Source organism: Camelina sativa, chromosome 7, assembly GCF_000633955.1.
Source record: "Camelina sativa cultivar DH55 chromosome 7, Cs, whole genome shotgun sequence".
Taxonomy (NCBI): domain Eukaryota; kingdom Viridiplantae; phylum Streptophyta; class Magnoliopsida; order Brassicales; family Brassicaceae; genus Camelina; species Camelina sativa.
Window position 1 is genome coordinate 17,198,793 of NC_025691.1, and position 26,242 is coordinate 17,225,034.

Genomic DNA, 26,242 nt, shown 5'->3' on the forward strand with positions numbered 1-26,242 from the left:
GCGTTTAGAAACTTTTCAAACCAAAATCCTTACTTGGTTTATAATATTTTAAAAACATAATAAAATATACTAATAATTATTTATTTAATATGAATCATATGATATATAGAAATATGAGTACACTATAAAAACATATTAATTATAAATAAATAAGATTAATTATATTATATCATCAAACAATATCAATCGTATCATATTATCAAATAACCATAACCGTATATAACAGTAACCGCTTGAACCGTAACTGTATTTAAACGTAACCGTTTAACCGTTTGTTAAACGGTTCTGGTTAAGGTTACAAAAATTTCTAACCATAACCGATGGTTAATAAATCTTAACCGTGACAACCGTAACTCTGGTCATGCCTATGTATAGCTAATAAAACATGTGTGTTTGTCGTCCATCTTTCTTCTTTAAACCTCAAAATTTGACTCAAACATCAAATTAAGGTCTTGCAATGTCAATCCTTCTTCCTTAGACCCAAAAATAAAAAATTAATGAAAGAATATCAACTCATCTATAAAATCATACACAAAAATATGTTTTACAGCTCATAAGAAATAAAAAGCACAAATGTAGATAAATAAGATAATTTATGTTTTGCATCAATATTTATAATATTTTAAACTTTTAAAAGGTTTCAAATATAAAATTTGAACCTTTTAAAATTTTTCAATATTTATAATATTTTAATCTTTTAAAATTTAAAACTTATAATATTTAAAAACTTTTTAAAAGCTAAGAACTTTTAAAAGTTTTAATATTTATAATATTTAAACTTTTTAAATTTTTAAATATTATAATATTTTTTTGAAACTGTTTAAAGTTTTAATTTGATCAAATAAAAAACCAGATCAAACCAAATAAAATTTTTAAACTTGGACGCCTGATAAATCAAGATTTACTGCTCATTCGTTGTTGGAAGCATATTAATCTTATTTATACTGGTTCTGAACCATTGTTTAAAAAAATTCTAGCCGATGTGGGATATTGTGCTTAGTTCTTTGATTTTCATAAATTTAAAATTTTCTTTTTTCTAAAAAATTCTGTAAATTTAAAAAATGTTAATGAATGACATGTCAAATCATGATAGGTTGTTTAAAATAATTTTTGATATAGAAAATTCTGGAAATTGTATAAAATGTTAATAAGTGATATGTCAAATTTCTATTGATTGTTTAAAATCCTATGTGGACAGCCTTACGAGCTCCTAATTTTATTATTAGTGTAGATTCTAGGATGAGTTGATTATTTTAAGCAGTCTGATCCGACTCTACAGTGGCTCTATGGAACTAACTACTTGTTTTTTTTTTTTTTATCTCCAATGTCATCTTCAATTCTTTTCTATTTAATTAACAGTTATGTGTATGACCCCTGCGTAAATGATTATTCTCTCTATTCACTTATCTTTCTCTGGCAATTTTTTTGTGAACAAAAATAGTAAAGAACATCCATAATGAAACATTAAATCACATGTCTACCTATCAATTTTCTTCAATCTTGTCCTTTGTCTTTCAATTCCAGAAAACAAAGTAAAAAAAAATAAAAAAAAAATAAAACGAAAAAATTCTTTAAAACAAAAAAACAAGTATTAACATGAAATAATTACGAATGAACAATTTTAATTTATATTCTTTTTTTTTTCTTCTTGGAAGTTCCCTCCCCGTAGGATTTGTGGTCACAGTAGTCAAATCTGATATATTAGTAGTAGTAAGCAAGTCAATCTTACCATGCTTGCAGAAAATATCTCTAATGTTGAATCTTAAACCATTAGATTATAGTTATACACTTATACTATGGTTTTAAAACTTATGACATTATCTAGATGTTGATTATCATACAACTGGATAGTATTTTATTGCAAGTCACGAGGACAGATGTGTGAGCAAGAGATTCACTTCATTTCCATTCATCTCCTTGAATAATTAAAGAAACATGTGCATGCCTTTAAACTGACACTCCTAATTAGTATTTGTCGTTTCCTACAAAATCAAGATCCTAATGACGCAGCTTTTTCCAAGTGCATGCATTTAGAATCCGGATCCAAAATGAAAGCATCCAACAATAAGACAATATTGGAACAAGAGTAAGCATGTATATATGCTTTGGATTACATTGAACCATAGGAAGATTAAACCGGAGCAGTTGGGGTCTTAGATTTCAAAATCTTCTGACTCTCCTCAAAGTATTGGTTTGGATGGTTGATCCCAGTATCACATGATGTACCATAAACAGCTTCGAAGGTTAAGGTACATGCGAGCTTTAGTTTTGAAGAGTCCACCACATGCATATGAAAACGACCCTGTTTTAGTTATTGCTAAAATTGAAGTAAAAGAGATTTTAGGTTTAGTGAGATGAATCACCTGATAATGTCTGTTTCGCACTTTGTCCATTACGTCTTCCATCCCACGAGAACTCAATCCCATCCTACTAAGTGCTGCTTTGAGGTTATCCTCACTGTCACCAAGCACCACAATGCATGAGATACATTACTTTGGGATTCACCGAATCATTCACACATCTTTACATATGTATTATTGTTTCGCTTTTTAGTTAGACAAAGGCCTCTCGGGCAACAAATTCTGCTAAACAAGACTTAAGAAGCCTTATGCACTCTAACTCGCTTCAGTGCACAATATATATAGTTCAAGAAAGGAGTTTCTGTTTCTGTAAAGATGTTCTCCTTATGTTCACTAATCAAATGTCGCTGGTAGTGTTGATATGCGATTTTGGTGATGGATAACAGATACTACATGAATAATAAATAACACTTTCCCGTTTTTTCACAGAAAGAGAACATATTTCTACTGAGCAAACTGACCTGAAATGTCGATAAGGACAGCCATGATGATCCCCAGCACCAGGAGCCGATGTGATGATCTTTGAACAAGCATAAGGGGTATAATCCTGAAATTGTAATGTGAATTTGGTATCAGAAGCTGATCATTGCCGCTTTCATTGACATAAAGAAGCGATGACAACTCTGAAAAATGGCCTAAGAAGAAGAGTTAGGTTCTTACTGTTCTCTTGCCTTCCTTCCCATAGTTGTGGCGAATGGCATACGCATACTCTTTATCAAATCTCTCAGAGCCAACCTGAGGATAGAAAGGAAAAAAAGAAATAAGTACCTCGCTCAGTATTACTTAGTTTCTGCAGACAAATGTCTACCCAACATCTCTGCATTCAAATTTGCTACCACACACAAAAACATGTGAAAAGGCTTGAGGACCACAAGAAACTAGCTTCTTTTGTTGGTCTAAACTGGACACGATACACATAAAACGGATATGACAAATTAACAGATACAACATGTGAGAATCAAGTTACCTTTTTTGTGAATTCTTCCCTCCAAAATGCTAGGGCGTCATCCAACTTCAGACCTACACCCTNGAGGTTATCCTCACTGTCACCAAGCACCACAATGCATGAGATACATTACTTTGGGATTCACCGAATCATTCACACATCTTTACATATGTATTATTGTTTCGCTTTTTAGTTAGACAAAGGCCTCTCGGGCAACAAATTCTGCTAAACAAGACTTAAGAAGCCTTATGCACTCTAACTCGCTTCAGTGCACAATATATATAGTTCAAGAAAGGAGTTTCTGTTTCTGTAAAGATGTTCTCCTTATGTTCACTAATCAAATGTCGCTGGTAGTGTTGATATGCGATTTTGGTGATGGATAACAGATACTACATGAATAATAAATAACACTTTCCCGTTTTTTCACAGAAAGAGAACATATTTCTACTGAGCAAACTGACCTGAAATGTCGATAAGGACAGCCATGATGATCCCCAGCACCAGGAGCCGATGTGATGATCTTTGAACAAGCATAAGGGGTATAATCCTGAAATTGTAATGTGAATTTGGTATCAGAAGCTGATCATTGCCGCTTTCATTGACATAAAGAAGCGATGACAACTCTGAAAAATGGCCTAAGAAGAAGAGTTAGGTTCTTACTGTTCTCTTGCCTTCCTTCCCATAGTTGTGGCGAATGGCATACGCATACTCTTTATCAAATCTCTCAGAGCCAACCTGAGGATAGAAAGGAAAAAAAGAAATAAGTACCTCGCTCAGTATTACTTAGTTTCTGCAGACAAATGTCTACCCAACATCTCTGCATTCAAATTTGCTACCACACACAAAAACATGTGAAAAGGCTTGAGGACCACAAGAAACTAGCTTCTTTTGTTGGTCTAAACTGGACACGATACACATAAAACGGATATGACAAATTAACAGATACAACATGTGAGAATCAAGTTACCTTTTTTGTGAATTCTTCCCTCCAAAATGCTAGGGCGTCATCCAACTTCAGACCTACACCCTACATGTCGGTAGACAACTTCAAAGACTTAAAAATACAACACAGAACATGTAACAAGAACTGGTGCTTATATATTATGAAGTTTGACCAATAGAACGTCTAGCCTCAAATCTAGAAGTGAATTTATCTGCATCATATCGCATTCAGATACTACTAAACTTGACAGGCGGAGAGAGGTTAAAATGAAACCTTCAAGAAAAGACCCAGTTGCATTCTTCCTCCATGTTTTAGATGGTGATCTTCTCGAAGCTGTGTGTAAACAATCACNGGTAGTGTTGATATGCGATTTTGGTGATGGATAACAGATACTACATGAATAATAAATAACACTTTCCCGTTTTTTCACAGAAAGAGAACATATTTCTACTGAGCAAACTGACCTGAAATGTCGATAAGGACAGCCATGATGATCCCCAGCACCAGGAGCCGATGTGATGATCTTTGAACAAGCATAAGGGGTATAATCCTGAAATTGTAATGTGAATTTGGTATCAGAAGCTGATCATTGCCGCTTTCATTGACATAAAGAAGCGATGACAACTCTGAAAAATGGCCTAAGAAGAAGAGTTAGGTTCTTACTGTTCTCTTGCCTTCCTTCCCATAGTTGTGGCGAATGGCATACGCATACTCTTTATCAAATCTCTCAGAGCCAACCTGAGGATAGAAAGGAAAAAAAGAAATAAGTACCTCGCTCAGTATTACTTAGTTTCTGCAGACAAATGTCTACCCAACATCTCTGCATTCAAATTTGCTACCACACACAAAAACATGTGAAAAGGCTTGAGGACCACAAGAAACTAGCTTCTTTTGTTGGTCTAAACTGGACACGATACACATAAAACGGATATGACAAATTAACAGATACAACATGTGAGAATCAAGTTACCTTTTTTGTGAATTCTTCCCTCCAAAATGCTAGGGCGTCATCCAACTTCAGACCTACACCCTACATGTCGGTAGACAACTTCAAAGACTTAAAAATACAACACAGAACATGTAACAAGAACTGGTGCTTATATATTATGAAGTTTGACCAATAGAACGTCTAGCCTCAAATCTAGAAGTGAATTTATCTGCATCATATCGCATTCAGATACTACTAAACTTGACAGGCGGAGAGAGGTTAAAATGAAACCTTCAAGAAAAGACCCAGTTGCATTCTTCCTCCATGTTTTAGATGGTGATCTTCTCGAAGCTGTGTGTAAACAATCACATGTTACAGTTGCATGGGAGCAGGATATGTAACTAACGAAGAATCGAAGATTTAAAAGCCATGAAGCAACTTACTTTTTCAAATAGATGTCTCATACAAAGGGGAAAGGAACTCTTGGAAACTTGATCAATATCCTTCAGTGATATGTCAGCGTACTCACTTGACTGTGGAGGCATATTAACAACTTCCATGATTTCAAATCTATAAATGTATATAAAAAAGTTTCACAGGATGGTCCTCACCTGAGTATAATCAGGACCCAAGTAGCTTGTAGATAATGCTTCCACTATCTGAATGAGAACAATGATAAGTTATGGAAACAGGGGACATGAAATACTTCAGTTAATTTAAGGTCTGTGCTTACTGGAGTTAGTCTGTCTTTTTCTCGTTCTCGAATGGTAGTTGTCCATTTTCTGCAGACAAAAAGAAAACTCCGGTTAAGAAGGTGTGATGGATCTAAGAGGTCCTTCTAGATATTCATATAACCAGAATAACCTGTTTGTCAGAATGAGGGCCTTTGATAAATGAGATCGAAATTGGGTAACAACAAGGGAAACCAACTGCAAAGAGAAGAAAGGAAATCCGAGTTGGCTAAAGAGACACTATTCTCTACCGAGGAGAAGTTAAGTTTTCAATTTGAAATAGAAACCATGACTTACCTGACTACCAGCTACAAATGCATACCCTTTCTGTAATAATACTCTCCGGGTAGCTACAAGGTCAGGAACCTCTTCAAAAGGAACCTTTTTCAGGTGAAAATGAATCAACTGCTCAGATAAATGAATTTGTAGCTTGTAGTATATGAACAAATACAAAAGAAGAGGAAGACCAACCTTGTAGTATATGTTTTCAACTGCAAAGGAGAAGAAAGACAAGAAAATTTCCATTAGAAAAGATACAAGTCTTACTGCTAAATAATTTCAGATGAAGGGGATACAATTTCTGGAAGTAGATGATGCTTAGATTGAATCGAACTACAACAAATTTAATATATGACTAGTTACTGACCGGAAAATATTGAAAAGATAGAACACCAGCTATGCTAATACTATGTTGTGCTAATACTAAAGGATAACTAAACCCACATACAAGACGAGGACACACACCAAAGCTAAGAAACAGAAAAGAAATCTGAGATTTATCTGATCATTACCATCAGATGAAGTTTGACAAAGTGAACGTGCAACTAGCACCAACCTCTCCTTCAAACTCTGCAAATGGTCAAAGATCAATTTCTTAACCTCTCAATCATTTGAATTCTGTATAACCACCAACCACAATCCTGAATATCGCAGGTCAATGTAACAATATCAAAGTTCAGGTATATATTAATCTAGCAATTACCTCAAGTTCTGCCCCTATGACTGCTTTATAAGGTAATCCAAATTCTCCCACAATTGCTCTCTGTGAACAAACAAACAAAAAGCCAAAATTTAGGAGCCAGATCACATCCCGACGCATAGAACAAAAACGAAGGCAGAAGTACCTGTTCTTCAATCTTTTTAATCCGGAATCTATGGCGGAAAAGAGCAGTTTCCATACTAAGAAACCACTTCTTCAATTCATCCCTAAAACCAAAGATCCAAAAAAGTATAAAGCTACATGGAAAGTAAAAAAAACAAAGATAAACAAACCAAAAGGCGCACAAGAGACAAGAGCTTACGATCTACAATAAACAAGACGTAGTACGAAATGAGAAATTATATCTTTATTGATCATTTCTGAAACATCAGGAAGTCTCATATGTTCTTTCCACAAAGTATCTACCTACAATCAAAAAAGAAACGAGCTTTAAATGAATCAAATTTGAAAAAAAATTATTCACTAAAAAAAATCAAATTTTTAATGAACTTACAAGATCATCCATTTCGTTAGGGTTTCGTCCACGAGCTAATCCATCTGAGACTCCTTTCAGAACTATCACAAATGAAACAAATTAACAATTTTTATCGAAAACCCAGATGGATTTCTCCTCTAAAAGAAACAAATTGTGAGCTAATTTTGATTTGAAACCTCGTAGGCGATCTATGGCGAAGAGCTCGAACTCTTCTAAGCGGACTTCCATAGGTGGAGCTGTAAGATAGAGGGGAAGCGTGGGAGTTGAAACGATGTCGTTGGAGGCTGTTCGCTTCTGAGATCGAATCACTTCCATGTTTTACTGCTTCGTCTTCTTCTTCTTCTTCGGTGTTCTCTGTTCGTGAGCACTTGCGTCAAAGGGGTTCGACGAGAAAGCGCGGGAGAGTTGTAGGCTGAGGAGCGGGAGTTTCTTTGTTGGGCCTTTAATGGACCCAAAAGATAAAAAGTCTCTTATCCAAATTGTTCATGTCGTTTAACGTTATAAGTCGTCTCAAAAGAATTAACGGTTCCGTCAAACCACTTAACGATGGGATAAATTTGGTTCAGTTAAACAAAAATTGTTAACTAAGATGTAAAATCAATAAAAGTACTGGATTTTTTCAACAATCGGAAAGATTGGTGTTCTTCCAATCATTTTTGGAAGTTGGAGACATTTAAAAAAAAAATAAAAAATTGATTGCTCGACCAAAAAAAATGTTATTTAGAAGAAGAATCATGAATATGATAATTAGTTTTTTAAAAATATATGATTTTACAATTGAAAATAATAAGTATCATGACAATCTTAAATCTGAACAAGTTTAGGGTTATTGGATTCATAATTTAATAAAGAGTTTTGTGCAAAAAAAAACTCATATTCTCATTGTATTTAATTATCACGTCGTAGCTTCTATATTATTTCCCAAAATAAAGTTATCAAATTTATGCAAGATATATTCTCAAAGTTTTTGTTATCAATTTTTTTTGAATGTGACAAATATCACATAATTCATCTGCATAATCTTTCTAAACATTTTTTTAAAAAGCGATACAAAATATTCATATTAACATTTTTGAAATATATTTTAGAGAGATACTCTTATTTTGCAGATATTAGATAAAATGTCATTGATTTTAAAAAGCTCATTAAGGATAAACATGAAATATGAAAATACTTATACATGTATCCAAACAACTTCTACAATTAATTCTATACTATACATATAACCAAACACAATTAAAAAAACTTTAATTTTAATTATAAAATTTCAAATATCCAAATAATGTTCCATCATTAATATTATAGATATTTAGATTAAAAAAATTTAGATTTAATATTATGATTTTTATATCATTTTTTTAATATTTTTTTTAGTTGCATTGAATGATCATATAATACATAAAATTCTAGATTTTTTTTTACATTTGTCGTGATGAATTTTGAAAAACGGACATGTATTACTCAAGCAATGAAGAAAACGTGTATGTTTAATGTTAAGAGTCATATTATAAATAAGATCAAAATGAATATAAATTTGAAAGAGCATAAAACTTAACTTTACAAACATCCAAATTTAAAAGTTTGTGTTTGTTTTAATTTGGGTCTTTAGTGGAAGTTGGAACCGTTTAAGTAGCCCTGAGATGGAGCCGGATATCTGGTGTTTCGGAGCGGATATGGGCTGATCCCGGATCGGATACCAGATGCCGGATAATAGGTCTCAGGGTTACGTTTAAGTAGACAACAAATAAAATTTCCATATTCAATTTGGAAACATTCGCCTACTGCATCAAAGTTTATAGATTCATTTAGGAAGTTATGGTGGTCGGTTTTCATATATGTATTATTGAATGAATAATATAACTTGCAATATATAAAATTTCTAAATACAAATAACATAAAGTAATAGTTTAATGTAGGTAACATTTATTTCGTGCTGGTATCTGCTAATTTTTTTTCTATCTCATTAATTCTTCTTTTTCACTTCTTTACCAACTTCTTATTTGTTAATCATCTTTATCAAACTTTATTAAATGTTTATGTATATTAGATACTAATTTTGTATCACCATAATTATATTAATTTCTATTATTAGTAAAATCATATTTTATTTTGTTAACAACATACACAATAACAACACTAACACAAACTACTAGACTACATATTATTATCAATCTAGTTTCTATTTTGTATTATACTTTTATAAGTTGTTCTTGATAAATACTAATTTTTTTGAACTGTAAATTTTTCTAAATCTTACTTAAATTTTATATATTTATTAGTATAAAAATGAAAACTTTAAATTATATATGTGACTATGTTTATTAGATTTTATTGATATAATTAAATTATATTTTTTTGCCTATGTCATCTCAATTCCTTGGGCAAAGATCTAGTAGTCAGAGTTATACAAGTTTGTAATTATCTTCGAGTACGAAAATTCTAAAAAAAATGATGCCATGTAAAAAACTCGTTGATGAATTCAAAAGATATAGAAAACTCTTACAAGATTGTAAATTCTATAACTTATAAGTCATTAAAGTAAGGATCTAATATTAACCTTATTATGGAAAAATAAATTTTTACTCAAAAGAGTGTCAAAATATCTTTTCAGATTTTTTTTTGTTAGATATAATTACAAATTATGTTAAGAAACATATAGTGAAATATTTTTCATCAACTTATCGTGGAATTAACAAAATTTGAATTATTTTTTTGAGATATTATTTATTCAAATATGCGTGGCAATATAAAAAGATATACAATAACTTTCAAACATGTATTTGCATCAACAGTACAAAACATCAAGCATTGAACATTGTTACGTATAATATTTAAATAGAAAAATAAAATTATGTGACTTATAACTGTTTCAATTATTGACAAGCGGTTTAAAATGTGTGTACTTTTAACACCATGATACATTGATCCATAGTAATCAAAATAATTTAGTCAATGTGTTATACAAATTTGTATATGATGTTGATATACCCAAGGAAAAAAAACTAATTAACCTAAAAAAAGAGTCTTCAGATTGTGTTGTTGGAGATGATAACCAATTATGTTTTGACTAAAAATAGAAAATTAGTTTTTAGCATAAGTGAATTTAAAATATGTGAAATGGGATTTCAAAATATTGTTGATCCAAATATGCATTTTCGAGTCAACATAAACTTGGTATACACATACGTTTAAATAAAATTTTGTGTAACACAAACATGTTACATTACATTTGAAATTCACGAATCAGTAAATAAAATTTTATTAAAATTTTTTAATTAAACAAAATGTTTAAACCTAAATAGAGTAATTTTCAGTTGTTTAACTCTTTTTCAATATATCTGAAATCATTTTAAATCTTCTATAAACTTTTGTAATGTGAGCACAGAGATTTACAATAATGAAGATCAATTTTTTTTACAAAACAAATAATTTATTATCCATATTTCAACAACAAAAAAAATTGTACGTAGATGAATGAAAACTATCGAAACATGTACGGTTGAAATTTACAAACAGTTCAAGATAGGCATAGGACATGTTTTCCATAGATCACCCATAAATATCATAAACAATCAGAGCGGTGGACGTATAATATTTATAGACACTAGCTACTTAACGGTTAAATAATTACCATTTCGGGAATAAATAAATAAAGAAGCAGGTTAATTAAGATAAGCTATGATGCCATATATAAGCAGAGTGACTCAAGACCAATTCAAACAAATCAGATCATCTATTGCCAATTCAAAAGAAAGGAAATTTCCTAAGAGTCAGCTCTCATGCTTCTCTCTAATTTATATGATTCGTCTGTGCTGATATATTCTGCATGATCTTTTAGTTTAGTCAACCAACATTCTCATGAAAAATAATTCGGAAAGAAAGTGAGTTTACAAAAAAAAAATTTGAACGTCCAGAGACTAACATGTTCATATGGTTGTTACTATGAAACTACTTGTATTCTTGGTGATAGCTTCGATCCATGCAAGCTCTATGTCATTAGCTCAAGAAGGTAACCAATTTGTGCATTACGACTTCAAGAAAGCAGATCTATACGTAGATGGAATGGCAACGATAGAAGATGGACGGTTAAAAATTACTAATAGTTCAAAGAGAGCCACGGGGCATGCCTTCCACAAATCACCTATAAATTACACAAACACGTCTTTTTCATTTTCAACTGAATTCGTATTTGCAATCGTCCCAGAAGAGAGTACCAGCTACGGTCAAGGTATGGCTTTTCTTATATCTCCGAGCATTGATCTGAGGTATGGTGCTGCAACATCTTATCTAGGGATATTCAATAGGACGAATGATAACAAAACCGAAACCCATATCCTTGCCGTCGAGCTTGACACTAATGCAAGCTCTGAAGCACTTGAAGAAAGTGATAATCATGTAGGGATAGATATAAACAGTATAGTATCGGTCTACTCTGCTGATGCTAGTTACTTTGATGATACGGAAGGGTTGAGATAAAGACTTGTGCTTGCGAGCAAACAAAGAATTCATATTTGGATAGATTATGATGGTGAGCATAGAGTACTAAACGTAACTCTTGCTCCACTCGAGACTCCAAAACCAAGTTTGCCTCTTTTGTCAAGATTTATAGATCTTTCTAAAATCTTCAAAGAGCAAATGTATTTCGGTTTTTCGGGGTCGACAGGTACAATTAGAAGTAACCAATACATCCTTGGATGGGCATTGGCTATAGGAGAACAAGCACAAAGCCTTGACGTTTCTAAAGTTTTGGATCTCCCTCAACCACCGCCCAATCACTTACCGCTTATACTTGCTTTTGCAACAACAACCACGTTTCTTGTAATAGCATGCGGATTCGCATACCTTTACCACCAAAGGAGATATGCAGAGGTGTTTGAACAATGGGAAAAGAAACAGAGTCCCCAAAGATTTTCCTTTAGGACCCTCTATAAAGCAACCAAAGGTTTCAAGGAGAATCGGGTACTTGGAGCAGGAGGTTTTGGCAAGGTTTATAGAGGAGATCTTTCTGATGGTACTCAAATTGCAGTTAAGAGAGTCTCTCATGGTGCAGAACAAGGCATGCAAGAGTATGTTTCAGAAATTGCTACTATGGGAAGACTAGGTCACAGGAACTTGGTTCAACTACGTGGTTACTGCAGAAGGAAAGGTGAATTGTTACTGGTCTACGAGTACATGCCAAATGGAAGTCTTTCTGATTACTTGTTCGGTGGCAACAATCTTAGCTGGTCTCAGAGAGTTCATGTAATAAAGGGAGTGGCCTCTGCTCTTCATTATCTACATGAAGGTTGGGAACAAGTTGTGCTACATAGAGATATAAAAGCTAGCAACATTCTTCTGGATTCTAATTTAAATGGGAAAGTTGGAGATTTTGGGCTTGCTAGATTCCATGATCGTGGCGAGACTCTCCAACCAACTCGTGTGGTAGGAACAATTGGTTACATGGCTCCAGAAATTGCCACACTTGGTGTGGCTAATGAGCTAACTGATGTGTATGCGTTTGGAGCTCTCATCCTTGAGGTGGTTTGCGGGAGGAGGCCACTAGACCTAGAGAGATCACCCGAACAAAGAATTTTGGTTGAATGGGTTGCTAGTTGCGGGAGAAGAGGTTGTTTAATGGATACCGTTGATAGTAATCTAGCAGGTATCTTTAGAACTGAAGATGCCAAGTTACTTTTGAAGCTAGGCATGCTCTGTTTACAGAGAGATCCAGAGAACAGACCTACTATGAAAGATATAACAGAGTATCTTGATAAAAAAAAGAGCATGCCAAACATAACGTTTGATATAGCCGAAATAGGTATACCTATTGTACCTCAGATAAACAATGAAATGGCAACATCACATGGAACTACTTCCTCGTTTGCTAGTTTCTGGTATGACACTATTACAGTGTTATTTCGCGGTCGCTGAAGCCTGCATCACAAACTGCTATACTCGCCAGGAATAATTGCTTATTAGAGCTTTCTGCCTTTTCGTGATGTGAATGATTTTGTTTTGTGATGTGGTGTTGTGTGCAAATAAATATTGGAAGAAGACTGTAATATGACCACAATCTTCCCTTTATGTATGAAAGTTTACGGTTTGTACATATCAAATGTATCAATACAAGAACTTGCGAAAGAAAATGCTTGCTAGACACAGCTAATGACTGAAGTAGAATGACCAGAATACCTTAAATGCTGTTAGTACACTTACTGTCTATGGACGCATAAGTTACTCTTCCACGGTCTCATCTAATCTCATCGCCTATACGGCTATAAGATATCATGGTAGTTGAACTCTTAGCGCCTAGCATAACTAGAGAAGTTAATAAGCAACAGTTTCAGGCTTTGGGCACTCTATTACGCTCCATAAAAATGAATTGAAATATGAAGGTACAAATTATTTTCTAACCATAGTGCAATTTAGTAGTCTGATAGATTTACTTTTTAGTTAAAGCTAGTTCACGTTTCAGTTTGTTCTTAGAAAAATGAGTGGATACCTATGAAAAAATTTATTCGTCTAAAACGAAACGACCACTTGCATCCCCTAGAACCCAGAAAACTATCTTAGTGTTTCTAAGTTTAGGAAAATGGTTTTAACGTAAAAATTGACGAGGGGGATTACAAAGAACCAAACCATAGGTGCCAACTAAGATTAGGATGTAAACAGTATGGACGACCTGAAGGACAATTCTATAGGAAGACAAGATCCACGACGACCACAAAGTAGATAAAACAATTTATGCATTATTAATACAACATAGCCACCCAAAGAGTGGTAAAGAGACAAATGCAAGGAAGCAAACTTGACGAGACCGCTTCAACATGGACGACCTGACGAGACATTGACTGACATTACGACACCCGCTGGATCAGACTCACCCTTTGCAACCCCCAAACATGTCTACGACTCACTGGAACAGACCACAAATTGAAACACACCGTTCAGAGACTCTAAATTTGGGTTTAAATTTTTTTAACATAGTCAGAGTCAAATATTTCATAAACAAATAGCCGCTGCTTTCGCAAGGCATAAAATCTACACCGATTGTTACATATACGAGTTTCAGAGGCAAACAGTTTATTAACAAGCAGATGTGGCCACATAGATACATCAGACAAACCTGATCGTTCTCTTCTTGTGCACGGGAAGGAGATTCATTCGACTGATCCGCTGGTTTATCAGCTCCACAGTTCTGCCTGTTGCATTTGCTCCTGAAGGGATAGTTTATATTCCCACAATTATCACACTTCCAGCTGCCTTCCGGTGCATTTTGTTCTGATAAACAGCAACACATATCCATATGTCAGTCTCAAAATTCATCAAGTAAGCTGCAATATTTAGGAATTTTCAGGGGCTTACTGGATGTTTTATCTGAGCTCCCACCCTGCTGCAATTATAAGAGGTTAAAGGTCAGAAATTAAGAGAAAAAAACTCAAGATCTATCCAAGTAAGCAATCTATAGTGATTAAGCAAGCTGTTTTCAATAGGAAAATCATGCTCAAGAAATTTAAATAGTGTACATGTTCGCTATATGAAAAGACCAAACTGAAACAAAAATTAGCACAAACCTGGGAACCAGGCTTTGGAGTGTTGCACTTCCTCATGTTACATACAATTCTGAATGAGAAATTTACATTTCCACAATTAGGACATGTCCAATCATTATCGCGAGTAGAATCTGTAAAACAACAGAATGTATCAAGTTGAATATCACTATATAATAAAGGCCAGCTTTACAACTGACATATTATAGAATGGGGAATAAATAAACTGTCTAGCACATACCTCTCTTTTGTGATTTTTCATCTGGGTAAAATCTTGGTCTTGGCATCTGCAAAGAATGGCACACAGATATTGTGAAAAGATTTCAGCTCATGTTACAAGTCCAGTGACTTACAAGATCTTGCTTATGATCAAAACCAAGCATCTTACTGTTATACATACCATAGCAGCGGCAGCACCAGGACCCATTGCCATACCAAGGCCAAACCTGTCCATTGGTGGAGGCATGCCATACATACCACCTGAAAAAAAGAAACCCAACAATACAGTAGCCAAATTATACACACGTACAATGATGGTAACTGGAAGACTTGACACCGATTGAGAAATAGCCAGAAACCAAAAACTGATTTAAAATACATACCACTTCCCATCATAGATCCGCCATGATATGGTGGGGGTCCAGACATATGTAGTGGTCTATAATGAGCTCCGGCAGGAATTCGACTGTTATAGTTAAAATGATAAGGCGAACCCCCAGAAAATGGGACGTCATAAGGAGGCATAGACGACCCATTAAAGAGAGAAGATCCATATGGTGACCCGCCCATATATACTGGCGGGGGACCCCCAGATCCTAAATATGGCCCGGGTGAGGAGAAACCTTGTTGAGGTTGCATAGGTTTGGGAGCAGACTTCTGTTACAGATATGTAGCAAATAGGTTATCAACAAGCATGGAAATAAAAGAAAACCAAGTAGATAATTGTTTAAATAGGGATCATAAGTCACATATTGCTGCTCTTGTTGAAAGATACACAACATATGGGTTGTAAAGTTGAAAGTATTTCTTCTATATCCTTAATGAGATCAAAGTACAAAAGCTAGAACCAAGTGATTATTCAAGAGAACCCAGTTCTTTCACATGACCCAACAAAACTCAAGAAATATCCTGAATGCCCTTTACATTCTGCTTATCCCTTCGTTAACCTATCAACCTCCAGCAACACCTGCTGCTGCTGACTGCCACTGCAGCTGTCACAGAGCTACAATCTCTTGCACACAGACTAGAGTAGATGCAATAACTAAGACTGATATGATACATTTGATCTTATATTACATAACAAACACCTGAAAATCCTGATCCAAACTACTCACCATCATTGCTTTCTATAAATGTGCGACTCGAAGAGCTCTACTAAGACCGATATTTAATACATCAATACATAAGGATATTTTAATACATCAAGACATAAGATAACATCTCTAAATTTTAGCCCCATGCAAAGAAGCCAATGACTGTTTTGCAAAACCAATTCTAAAATACGACTAAACACAAAAACTGTTTCAAAGCAGAAAGACATGTATCAGAAATGGCAACTGAAAACGACTTTACCCCATTGTGATCTGCAGGTCTAGGCTGGGTGCAATTACGCATATTGCAAGTTGTCCTGAATGAAAAGTTGACATTGCCACAACTTGGACAGATCCAATCATCTTCTCTGCGGCCCCCTATCCACAACCAAAAAGAGTAAACCAAACAGAAACAGCTATTCATATTTGTAGTATAAGAAACAGAAAGTCTGATATCTAAAACACTTTGTAAACATATATACAACTGAGACGAAGATCTTAGTACGGCGTTGTAACAACCGACTATATACTCAATAAAACCGAAACAAAACACATTGACAATTTTTTCGAATATGTCGAAAGTAAGTTGATATAACACAGTGTAATTTCTAATACTACAAGCATGCTAGACACTGGATGCAATGTACACACAGAAACTATCTTCCGAGCTATATACTCTACAGAACACAACAGTATAGTTTTTGGAAGCAAGAAAATGTCATTACCGTCAGTTCTAGCACGCTTAGCAGCTGATGAATTTCTGTTGTCTACCTAAAAAAAATACAAAGAAAATAAGTCAAATTCACCGATCAAACAACACTGAGATCAGTGGTACGAGGAAGAATATTAAAAACTGATTCAGAGTGACGCAATTGAAATTGAATGATTCGATGCGGTTCGAGTAACTGTAACCATATAGAAACCGATCACAAAAAGCACTGAAAGCAGAGCTCCGAGTCTCAGATCTGCGATATTGAGGTCAAGCAGCTATATAAGACGGGGCCGACGAATAGAGTGGGCAGTGTTACCTGTGACATAGCTGTTGGAGTAGTCTGAGAAGTAGAGAGAGACAACCGGAGAAGGAGGCGGCACGGTGGCTAGACGTCCCCTCGGCGATATCACCTTTTTGCCCTAAGATTTTAGCTCTCGACACGGGAGGAGAAATTATAAAGAGGTGAATTTTGGACAATACTGTATTGTTTTATAAAAATTTTAACTCTATTAAAATTTTCTTTTGTTCAACTAAAAAACATTTAATATTAAGATAATTTTCATAATATCAATAAAATAAGTACATCTTTCAAAGATACTATCATTAGTTTTGTTTCTCAAACATACCATTAAAAATAATTCAAAAATATCATAAAATTAAAATTTTCAGAACTAAACTCTAAATCTTAAAAATTAAATTGTAAACCCTAAAAACTAAATCATAAACCCAAAATACAAAACAAAAATCCAATTTTTTTTTTTAAAAATAATGTTTTAGAGTATTTTTGGACTAAAAGTGGTATTTTTAAAAAAGAAATATAATAATGATACTTTGGAATAAAAAAATAATTTATTAGTAATTTAGAATATTTATCAGAAATTTATTAGTTGTTTTATGTTTTTGACAAAAATCTTTCTCTCAGAAATAAAGGGACCAATCTAATAACAAGTAGAAAAATCACGCCAGATTCCTAAATTTTATTAAAATTCAATATTTTTAAAGTCACCCTTAAACTCTATTAACTTGATGATTCTCTCTCGAGTACAGAGTTTCTCCGACGACGTAAAGAAGAAACCTCACTGGAAACTCCGATGAAGGTCGTGGCTTTAGTCAGTGGATGCAAAGATAGCTTTTATGCTATGATCAAGTGTATTCAATACGGCCACGAGGTCCGTTTTCTTCTCTTACCTTGTCTTAGTTTTTTAAAAAAGTTTATGTGAAATTGCCTCTTCAAAGTCTGATTTTTTCTAAGCTATACCAACTCAAAATCTTGATTTTGTGTTTCCACAGATCGTGGCATTGGCTAATTTGTTACCGGTGGATGATTCAGTCGATGAATTGGACAGCTAGATGTATCAAACTGTAAGATTCTGCTGCTTATTCCTTGTCTATCTATCTCTAGTTCTATGTAAGAACAAGGGCTTGAAGAAAGATTGAGCCTTTTCTATCTCATTTATGTGATTTGTTAATCTGGTTGTTGTTCTTGAGAAGAATAAGATTAGATATTTGAGAGTAAGAATGATATTGTGAATCCTAAGTTCTGTTCTTTGATTGGATGCACTCTTTGTTCAGGTAGGCCACCAGTTTATTGTGGGCTACGCAGAGTGTATGAATGTGCCATTGTTCAGAAGAAGAATCCAAGGATCTTCGAGGTGAGAATCGTTAGGCTTTCTTCTGCCTTGAGATTTCAAGGCATGATTTAATGAAATAGTTTTGTTTTACAGGCATCAGAAGCTTAGCTACGAAATGACTCCGGATGATGAAGTGGAAGATATGTTTTTGTTGTTAAGTGAAGTGAAGAGACAGATACCTTCCATCACTGCAGTCTCGTCTGGTGTTATTGCCTCGGATTACCAACGACCGCGGGTGGAGAGTATTTGTTCAAGGTTAGGCCTTGTTTTCTTTGGCATTTTTGTGGAAACAAGATCAGACATTGCTTCTTCGAGAAATGGTAAACTGTTTCAGGATAAGAGAAACCGAAGAATCAGATTCAAGTCTATTTCAATCTCAATTTATGTTCTTTTTCTTCTTCAATTTTTATTTAACTCTTTTCTCGTTTACTTGCAGATAGAAAATGGGATAAAAGCTATTTTACTCAAGGTAATAAGGATTGTTGTTATATTTTCCCTGCTTTTATTAACCTTCAACTTCTTCTTATAATTATGGGTAGTTTCACCTTAACAGGTCGCGGCAATAGGGTTAGATCCCTCAAAGCATTTAGGTAAAGACTTAGCCTTCATGGAACCATATCTTTTGAAGTTAAAAGAGTATGCCAGAGTTCTCTTTTATGGCTTCATTTATAGTATTATCTGTTTGTGTTACGTTGGTTCTAAAGCTTCTGAATGCTTCTCTACTTAGGAAATATGGAAGTAATGTTTGCGGTGAAGGATGAGAATATGAAACTCTGACTCTAGATTGCCCGCTTTTCACTGTATGTCCTCACACTAGTGTTCATTAATTTCTCACAATTATTTGTAGTTTGACAATTTGCATTTTCGTAGAATGCGAGGATCGTGCTTGATGAATTTCAAGTTGTGCTACGCTCACCAGATTCCATTGCACCTGTTGGTGTTCTTCATCCATCTACGTTCCATCTTGAAAAGAAAGGGAATCCCGATTCCAATTCCCTTATAGAGGAATCGAGTTTAGTGTCTGAGGTACTAGAAGATGGTCCTAACACATCAGATTCTACTTGCCAACGAGATAATGGAGTCGTTGATCTAGTTGAGCACACAAGTAACAGACTTCACATATCAACGACTGAGAAACGCAACACATTCTCCATCTGCTGCTGGTTGGAAGATGCTAGTGAATCTTCTACAGGTAATTAAAAAAAACAGACCAGATCTTCAAGATTTCTCCACTTATGTACCTGATATTTGCTCTATCCTCTTTAAACAGGTCTGAAAGAAGATCCCGAGACTGTTCTTACGGAACTTGAATCCCAGCTTTTAAAACACGGGTATAAATGGCAGAATGTATTGTACATTCATCTTTATATCTCTGACATGGGAGAATTTGCTGTGGCGAATGAGATATATGTGAAATTTATCACACAAGAGAAGTGCCCTTTCGGTGTTCCTTCAGGTAGTACAATAGAACTCCCTTTGGTACAAGCGGGTCTTGGAAAAGCTTATGTCGAGGTTTTAGTTGCGAATGACGAAAGCAAAAGAGTTCTCCATGTCGAAAGTATATCTTTCTGGGCACCTAGCTGCATTGGACCTTACAGTCAGGTGAATAAAGTCTCCTCGTTGATTTCTAAATAAGCTTCAAACTGATTAGCAAACTCAGTTACTTCAATATCATCTACGTCAGGCCACTGCACAAGAGTGTTCTTCACATGGCTGGACAATCAAGACTTGACCCTCCCACGATGAATCTTTGAAACGAAGGTGCAATTGCTGAGCTGAATCAAGCATTGACAAACAGCGAAGCAATAGCAGAGTCTTTTAACCGCTCAAGCTCTTCATCAGCTATACTCTTTGTGGTTTTCTGTTCAGCGCGCACAAAACAATCAGAGAGCGACCAACTTCACGAAAATTTTGTTACTTTATTGGATTTGGCAAAGTCTTCGGAGGGTACTGAATACCCTAAATCCTATGTTCCTTTACATCCTTGTCCCCGATCTTCCGAAAAGGTTAGAATACTGCGTAGAATCTTCCTTTACATCCTTGTCACAAATCTGTCCAACAGTTTTGGGTTTTTAACAGTAACTATTGAACTCTTGTAGAAGTGAAACCTATTTTTATACGTGGAAGAAGATACAGAAACTGAAGATGAAAACAGCAGAGTTCAGTTGGGTGAAGGAGATTACAATTTTTGGGGATTTAAGCTAGAGAAATGGCACCAAGATTGTCTGCATAAACGAGTTGTTGATGGGAAAATGTGTATTACCGTTCTCTCTATCTCAACTGAACTAATGAGGAAACTTCAAGAAGCTTCCGGAGAAGAACAACAACAACTGGAGAGTGTATCAAGATTCCGTGTATATCTTCTCAACAAAACCTTGTCTGAAAATACATTTTCTTGGCAAGACACGACGGTGAGAATGAGATTCTTTAAACTCTGTGTATGTTAGCCTCTCATCAGAAGCTTTGCTTATAATCTTGTTTTTGGTTGATGCAGAGCTTCAGAATACACTTCTCTACTACTAGTCTTGGTGTGTCCCTAGAGAGATTGTCAGAAACTTTTGCGTCTGCATTCAGAGAGCTTAACGAGATGAGTGATGGAGTAAAATTCGGCAGCTCGAAAGAACCAATCTTCAATCTCGTCCTTATCCTAGGTGCTGGAAACACTTGTGCTTCACTCGACAACATAATCACCTGTGAACTATTTGCCCTAAGGTCTTAGCTTTTTAAGGCTAAATTCATTACAACATTATACATGAATATGATTTACCATTGAAACAAACTATCAGTTTTTTTAAAATATCAAAATCAAAATTAAGGGAAAGAGAATATTTTTGTCTATACTATTTTCCAAATTCTTCATTTGTTTTTTGCCATTTATCTAATTAGCTTAATTAAATAACTCTATCTTCTACAACTTTGTCCAAAAAATAAAAATCTCCTACAACATGGTGAGTTTATCCTCAAAAGTCGTAACATGATATTTTATGTAGCCAACATATTGATTAGGGCTAATTTGAGGAATTTTTTGGGTTTAAAATAGATTCTGTTTGTAATAAGTAATTTGGTTTTTGTTGATATTATAGTTTTTTTCCAAGTCAATTTCTGAGAAAAAAAAAATGTCGTTCTAACCATTAACCAATATTAGCTGATGTTAGAAATTATCACTTTTTCTTTAAAAATGAATTAACTTTTCAGTTTAAATCTTTTTTAGGAATTTGATGGCAAGAAAAAAAAAAAACTTTTTTAGGAACAAAAATGATTTCAGAGAAAATGGTGGGTTTGATTGATCATATATATATATTTTAAAGAGATACCCTTTAATTTATAGCTTATAAGCAGAGACATCTTTTACATCAGCAAGAACATGAGACTTGTTGAACGAGTGAAACTACTCGATCCGGAATAATAATTAAAGAAAGCGAAACAAATGACTTTATTAAGATAGCCAAAGATGGGTGAATTACAATATATTAAGTTCTAAGCCCGTCGGCTAATTACAAAATTATATTCTCCTGATATGACTATTAATACTTAGGGCTGGAATCAGATCGTATCTAAACTCTTGCTTCAGGTTACTTCATGCTCTCCTGCGTGCCTCAGCCCCGGTATTTATAGTTGATGGGACGTTTCATCCTCGTACCTCGAGATCGATGTGGCACCGCCTCAAAACTTTAGTCGGTGGCTGTTTCTTTGCGGGCTGTCGTTTACTGGGCTGTCCGTCTTATTGGACCTTCTAGAAATTCTGCTGGTCCGATAAGAATTATCCAGTCAGTCAACGCTTCCAAGAGTCATGTTAACTATTTCGTAGATGGGCCAGGTAGAAGACCTGTTAAGGCAGGGTGAAACCCATATCCAACAAAACTCTTTTATAGCATCAAAGTTAAGCGTTAAGCAGAGGAAAAAAGTTATGGAACTTGAAAGTGGGTAAACAATAAGCAAAGGTAGTTGTCCTGGAAAGAGTTTGGAGTGTGGTTTCCCGTGGGCTTCCGGTCGAGGCCTAATAGTCTTCGGAGAATGGTTTGATTGATACCTCATATCTCCCCCAATGTTTTCATAAATTACATTTTTCACACACAATGGATTAATATCATTTTGAGACAGTTTTTGTAGTATTCATTATCGAACATTCATTGTAGTGATTAAGAGCCTTCAACCAACTGAGCTAGACGAATTTTTAATATTTAATCTCATACATACTAATTTATTCTTGGATATTGTTTGGAAGAAAAGGAGACTAATCATTTTTATTTTATTTTTGCTTTCAATGAACTACTTCATGTATCTCAATGCAACATGAATTTTTTCCAGTTTGTTTTCCCAAAACCATCGTTCGTTGTTATAGTGTTACTAATATTTTATGAATGATGATTTGAATGTTTCAGTTGTACTGTAGAAACTGGATTTCCACAATGAATTTGTTTATGGGGGAAAACAAATTCAGTAAAGTAAACTCTCTTGGAAAACCGATCTAAACTTTGATATTAGAATAAAGGGAATTGATCTTTGAACAATCACGGTTTCTATTGCTAAGAACAAGAAGATAACACAATAATTGTATTCAATAATGGATGATTTACAATGGAGAAGTCTTTCCCCCTTTATACATATTCATAGATCGCATAATATAGCAACTTTCCTTATCAGACGAACTGAAATAAGGAAGGTTACTTTATCTCTTAGATCGGCCGCCGGGCGAAGTGGAAGTCGGTTCTTCACCCTCGAGGCTGGGCTTCCTCTATCCGAATTGGGCTTAAATGACCTAATTGAGTTTTTAACCAGATTCCCAGTTAAATAACCAAATTGTCTTTCTGGTTTAGTTCGGTATGTCAGGGGTGCTAAATCCCACACCAACATGTACCATTTGATTGAAGCATACGTAATAGTACATAATCATTTGACTCATTTTGTGCCCCAAGTTTCCATATATAGTCGACTAGTTAAGTTTATTGATTTTATACGTACTACATATAGTGTTTATATAATAAACAAATCTATATATGGTTTGTTACTTTTTTTGTCCATAAGGTATGTGTCAATTCAGAAGTTATTAAAACGTCCAATTAGAAATTGTTTCTAAAACGTCCAAGTTTCAAATTGTCGTAATACGTCCAAGTTTAAATTATTTTACGGTTGCGACAACCTCATCCGCTATATAATAAAACGGAAGTACACAACATTGTTTTGTATACTATATAATTTTAATAAGTTAGTTACAAATAGATTAGAAATTAAGTTTTATATTATTTGTATAGTCTGGATTTATTGTTTCCAAAAATCTTAAAGAGAATATTCTAAAGGAATCATTTAATATTATCTAAATTACCATATTAATTTCCTTTATTAAATTATTCATCAAATAAAATCCTTTAATATCTAACTTAACATTTTAATTTCTTAATTATTATTATACATCACCTCTCATTTTTATATATGAGTCTATTTCGTGAAAAAAATAATTATCATATTATTTATTATAATTAAAAAAATAGTTTATTTCCGGATATATCATAAGTTGAATTTTTAAAAACAAATATAAATGATTCAATCTATAAAATATTCAATTTTTATTAATATTATTCTTTAAAACTAATATCTATTGAATTAAAATTTTACTGAGTAACGGCTCAAAATTTGAATATTTAAATTCAATTTCATACTTTTTTGTTGAATTTTATAATTTTATATAATATAATAAACTTTCAATAATTTATTTTGAAACATTTTTAAAATATTGAAACTCGATATTAAAATTAGAAACTAGAAACGCTCTAAATTGGTTTGTTATAGCAATGTCAATAATATGTCACTATAATATGAAATAATTTCAAAAAAACCAAGTATATTAAAATAAAAAGTATAACAATATATGAAATTGTTCATAATATAATAACTCGCTTTTTAAAAACCAAATTCACAAAATTATGTCTGACATTCAAGTCATGAGGTAGAATATACATTGTTGAAATAACTTCACGTACATAAAGTAATACAACATATTAAAATTTTATTTTAAAATAGAAAATCTACAAAATTTTGTATAAAATAAAATTTAACCGTTATAGCACATGTACTTAATTAGAATCATTAACAATACAAAACTTACAAAATAAGTGTCTTTTTCAAGTCATCATATTTAGCATATGATTTTATTGCATAATATTTCATCCAAAAAAACTTTAAAAACAATCACATGAATTATATTTTATAAAAAATTACAATATAAATAAAATGAATTTCAACCCGTGTTCTAGCACGGGTCTTAATCTAGTTATATATAAATGGGAAACAAATAAGAAACTTAGCAGTACAAGTTACATCTAAATTGGTAGGAATATTAATGAATATGCAACGCAGCAAATTCATTGATTACCTTCTCATATTCGATAATATAGTATTATTATAATATAGTTGATAATCCAAAACAGTTGATAATATTTTAACAAAAAAAAAGGAATATTAATGAATATGCCAAGGTCATAAAAGCTTGTTCTGATTGTTGTATTCTGAAAAAATATATGTCTTTTCCTATAGTAATACTAGAGAATCATTATATTAAAAAAAAATGGATCAGGTCATTTCAGATATATTTAAATTGTCAAATCTATAAAGATAGAATAGATTGAAATATTATGTAATATGTTTTGTTATAAATAATTTGTAATAATTATGTATTATGTAATAAGTTGTAATTTGTATATATTTAAATGATTATGTATTATGTAATAAGTTGTAATTTGTTAGAATCTTGAAATATTATGTAATATGTTTTGTTAGAAATAATTATTAGATTGAAATAAATTTAATTAGCAAATTGTAATATGTGAGAATCAATGAAAGAAAGGAAATTATGAAAAAAAAATAGAGAAAGCAACAGACAAATATCAAGATACAAATTATAAAAAAATACGAAAAAAAATTTTAGTATGTAAATTTGTTTGTTATATGTTCTTCTAGAATTAATGACAAAGATTTTTAATATATATTAGAAAAACAAAGCTGAAGTAATCAGATAAAAAATGACAAAGTGTCATCAAAACCAAGATGTCAAATGTCGAAATGTTAGTAAAAGTTAGGAAAAACATTCTCATACTATATAAAATCGTTTTTTCCCGGTAATGTTAACGAACCACCTAAAGATGTGTTTGTTCTTAGCATTTCTATTCATTTTGTCACATCCATTTCAACAGTCGTATTTTGTATATATATTGGGATTAATAAACCACTATTTGATCTAGAAAGGGTAAAATTTACAAAAAAAATAATAATTATATATACTTTATATATAAATTATGACCCAATAATATTTTTATTAATTTAGCTAACTATTAGATTTCAACAAAATTAATTTGATACACTGTATTAAATGTGACCCAAAATGTAATTAATTATTTAATTAAATATATATATATATATATATATATATATTTATGTGTAGTCATATAAGAAAATGTTTACAATTACCCATTTTTAACTGCACAAATCTTTACAATCACCCAATTTTAAAGTTTTTTCATCGAGATGTAAATAAAACATTTTTGATCAGTTGAGATTTGTTCTTGAAAGAAATAAGTAAATTAGATTAAAAACACAACGAAGATTGATCAATCATATTACGTGCAATGATTGAGACCGACGTGCTTCACAGTCGTTGACTCTCCCATTAGCATTATTTCTCCA

At 33.2% G+C, this 26,242-nt stretch overlaps 2 protein-coding genes and 2 pseudogenes across 3 annotated transcripts; 2 read left to right on the top strand and 2 right to left on the bottom strand.

The window, feature by feature from the left end:
* Nucleotides 1,923-7,775, bottom strand: LOC104701336 (probable DNA primase large subunit). Its single transcript, XM_010417004.2, has 18 exons — nt 7,560-7,775; nt 7,402-7,463; nt 7,210-7,313; nt 7,033-7,114; nt 6,891-6,950; nt 6,700-6,757; nt 6,380-6,399; nt 6,206-6,289; nt 6,042-6,106; nt 5,911-5,959; nt 5,789-5,836; nt 5,621-5,710; nt 5,469-5,528; nt 5,220-5,279; nt 4,913-4,987; nt 4,714-4,799; nt 2,364-2,457; nt 1,923-2,260 (listed from the first exon to the last, which is right to left on the bottom strand). The coding sequence occupies exons 1-18, from the start codon at nt 7,696-7,698 to the stop codon at nt 2,132-2,134; spliced, it is 1,365 nt and encodes a 454-aa protein (XP_010415306.1). The 5' UTR covers nt 7,699-7,775; the 3' UTR covers nt 1,923-2,131.
* LOC104704693 lies at nt 11,291-13,427 on the top strand (annotated as a pseudogene).
* Nucleotides 13,946-17,398, bottom strand: LOC104701337 (ranBP2-type zinc finger protein At1g67325-like). 2 transcript variants are annotated; one of them, XM_010417005.2, is made up of 10 exons: nt 17,251-17,398; nt 16,948-16,993; nt 16,485-16,600; nt 15,515-15,788; nt 15,313-15,392; nt 15,154-15,199; nt 14,937-15,046; nt 14,728-14,752; nt 14,489-14,643; nt 13,946-14,278 (listed from the first exon to the last, which is right to left on the bottom strand). In XM_010417005.2, the coding sequence occupies exons 1-10, from the start codon at nt 17,257-17,259 to the stop codon at nt 14,276-14,278; spliced, it is 864 nt and encodes a 287-aa protein (XP_010415307.1). In that variant the 5' UTR covers nt 17,260-17,398; the 3' UTR covers nt 13,946-14,275. The 2 variants fall into 2 exon arrangements, with proteins under 2 accessions (XP_010415307.1, XP_019083212.1); XM_019227667.1 differs by having other exon boundaries at nt 14,728-14,755; nt 17,251-17,397.
* Nucleotides 18,008-21,369, top strand: LOC104704694 (annotated as a pseudogene).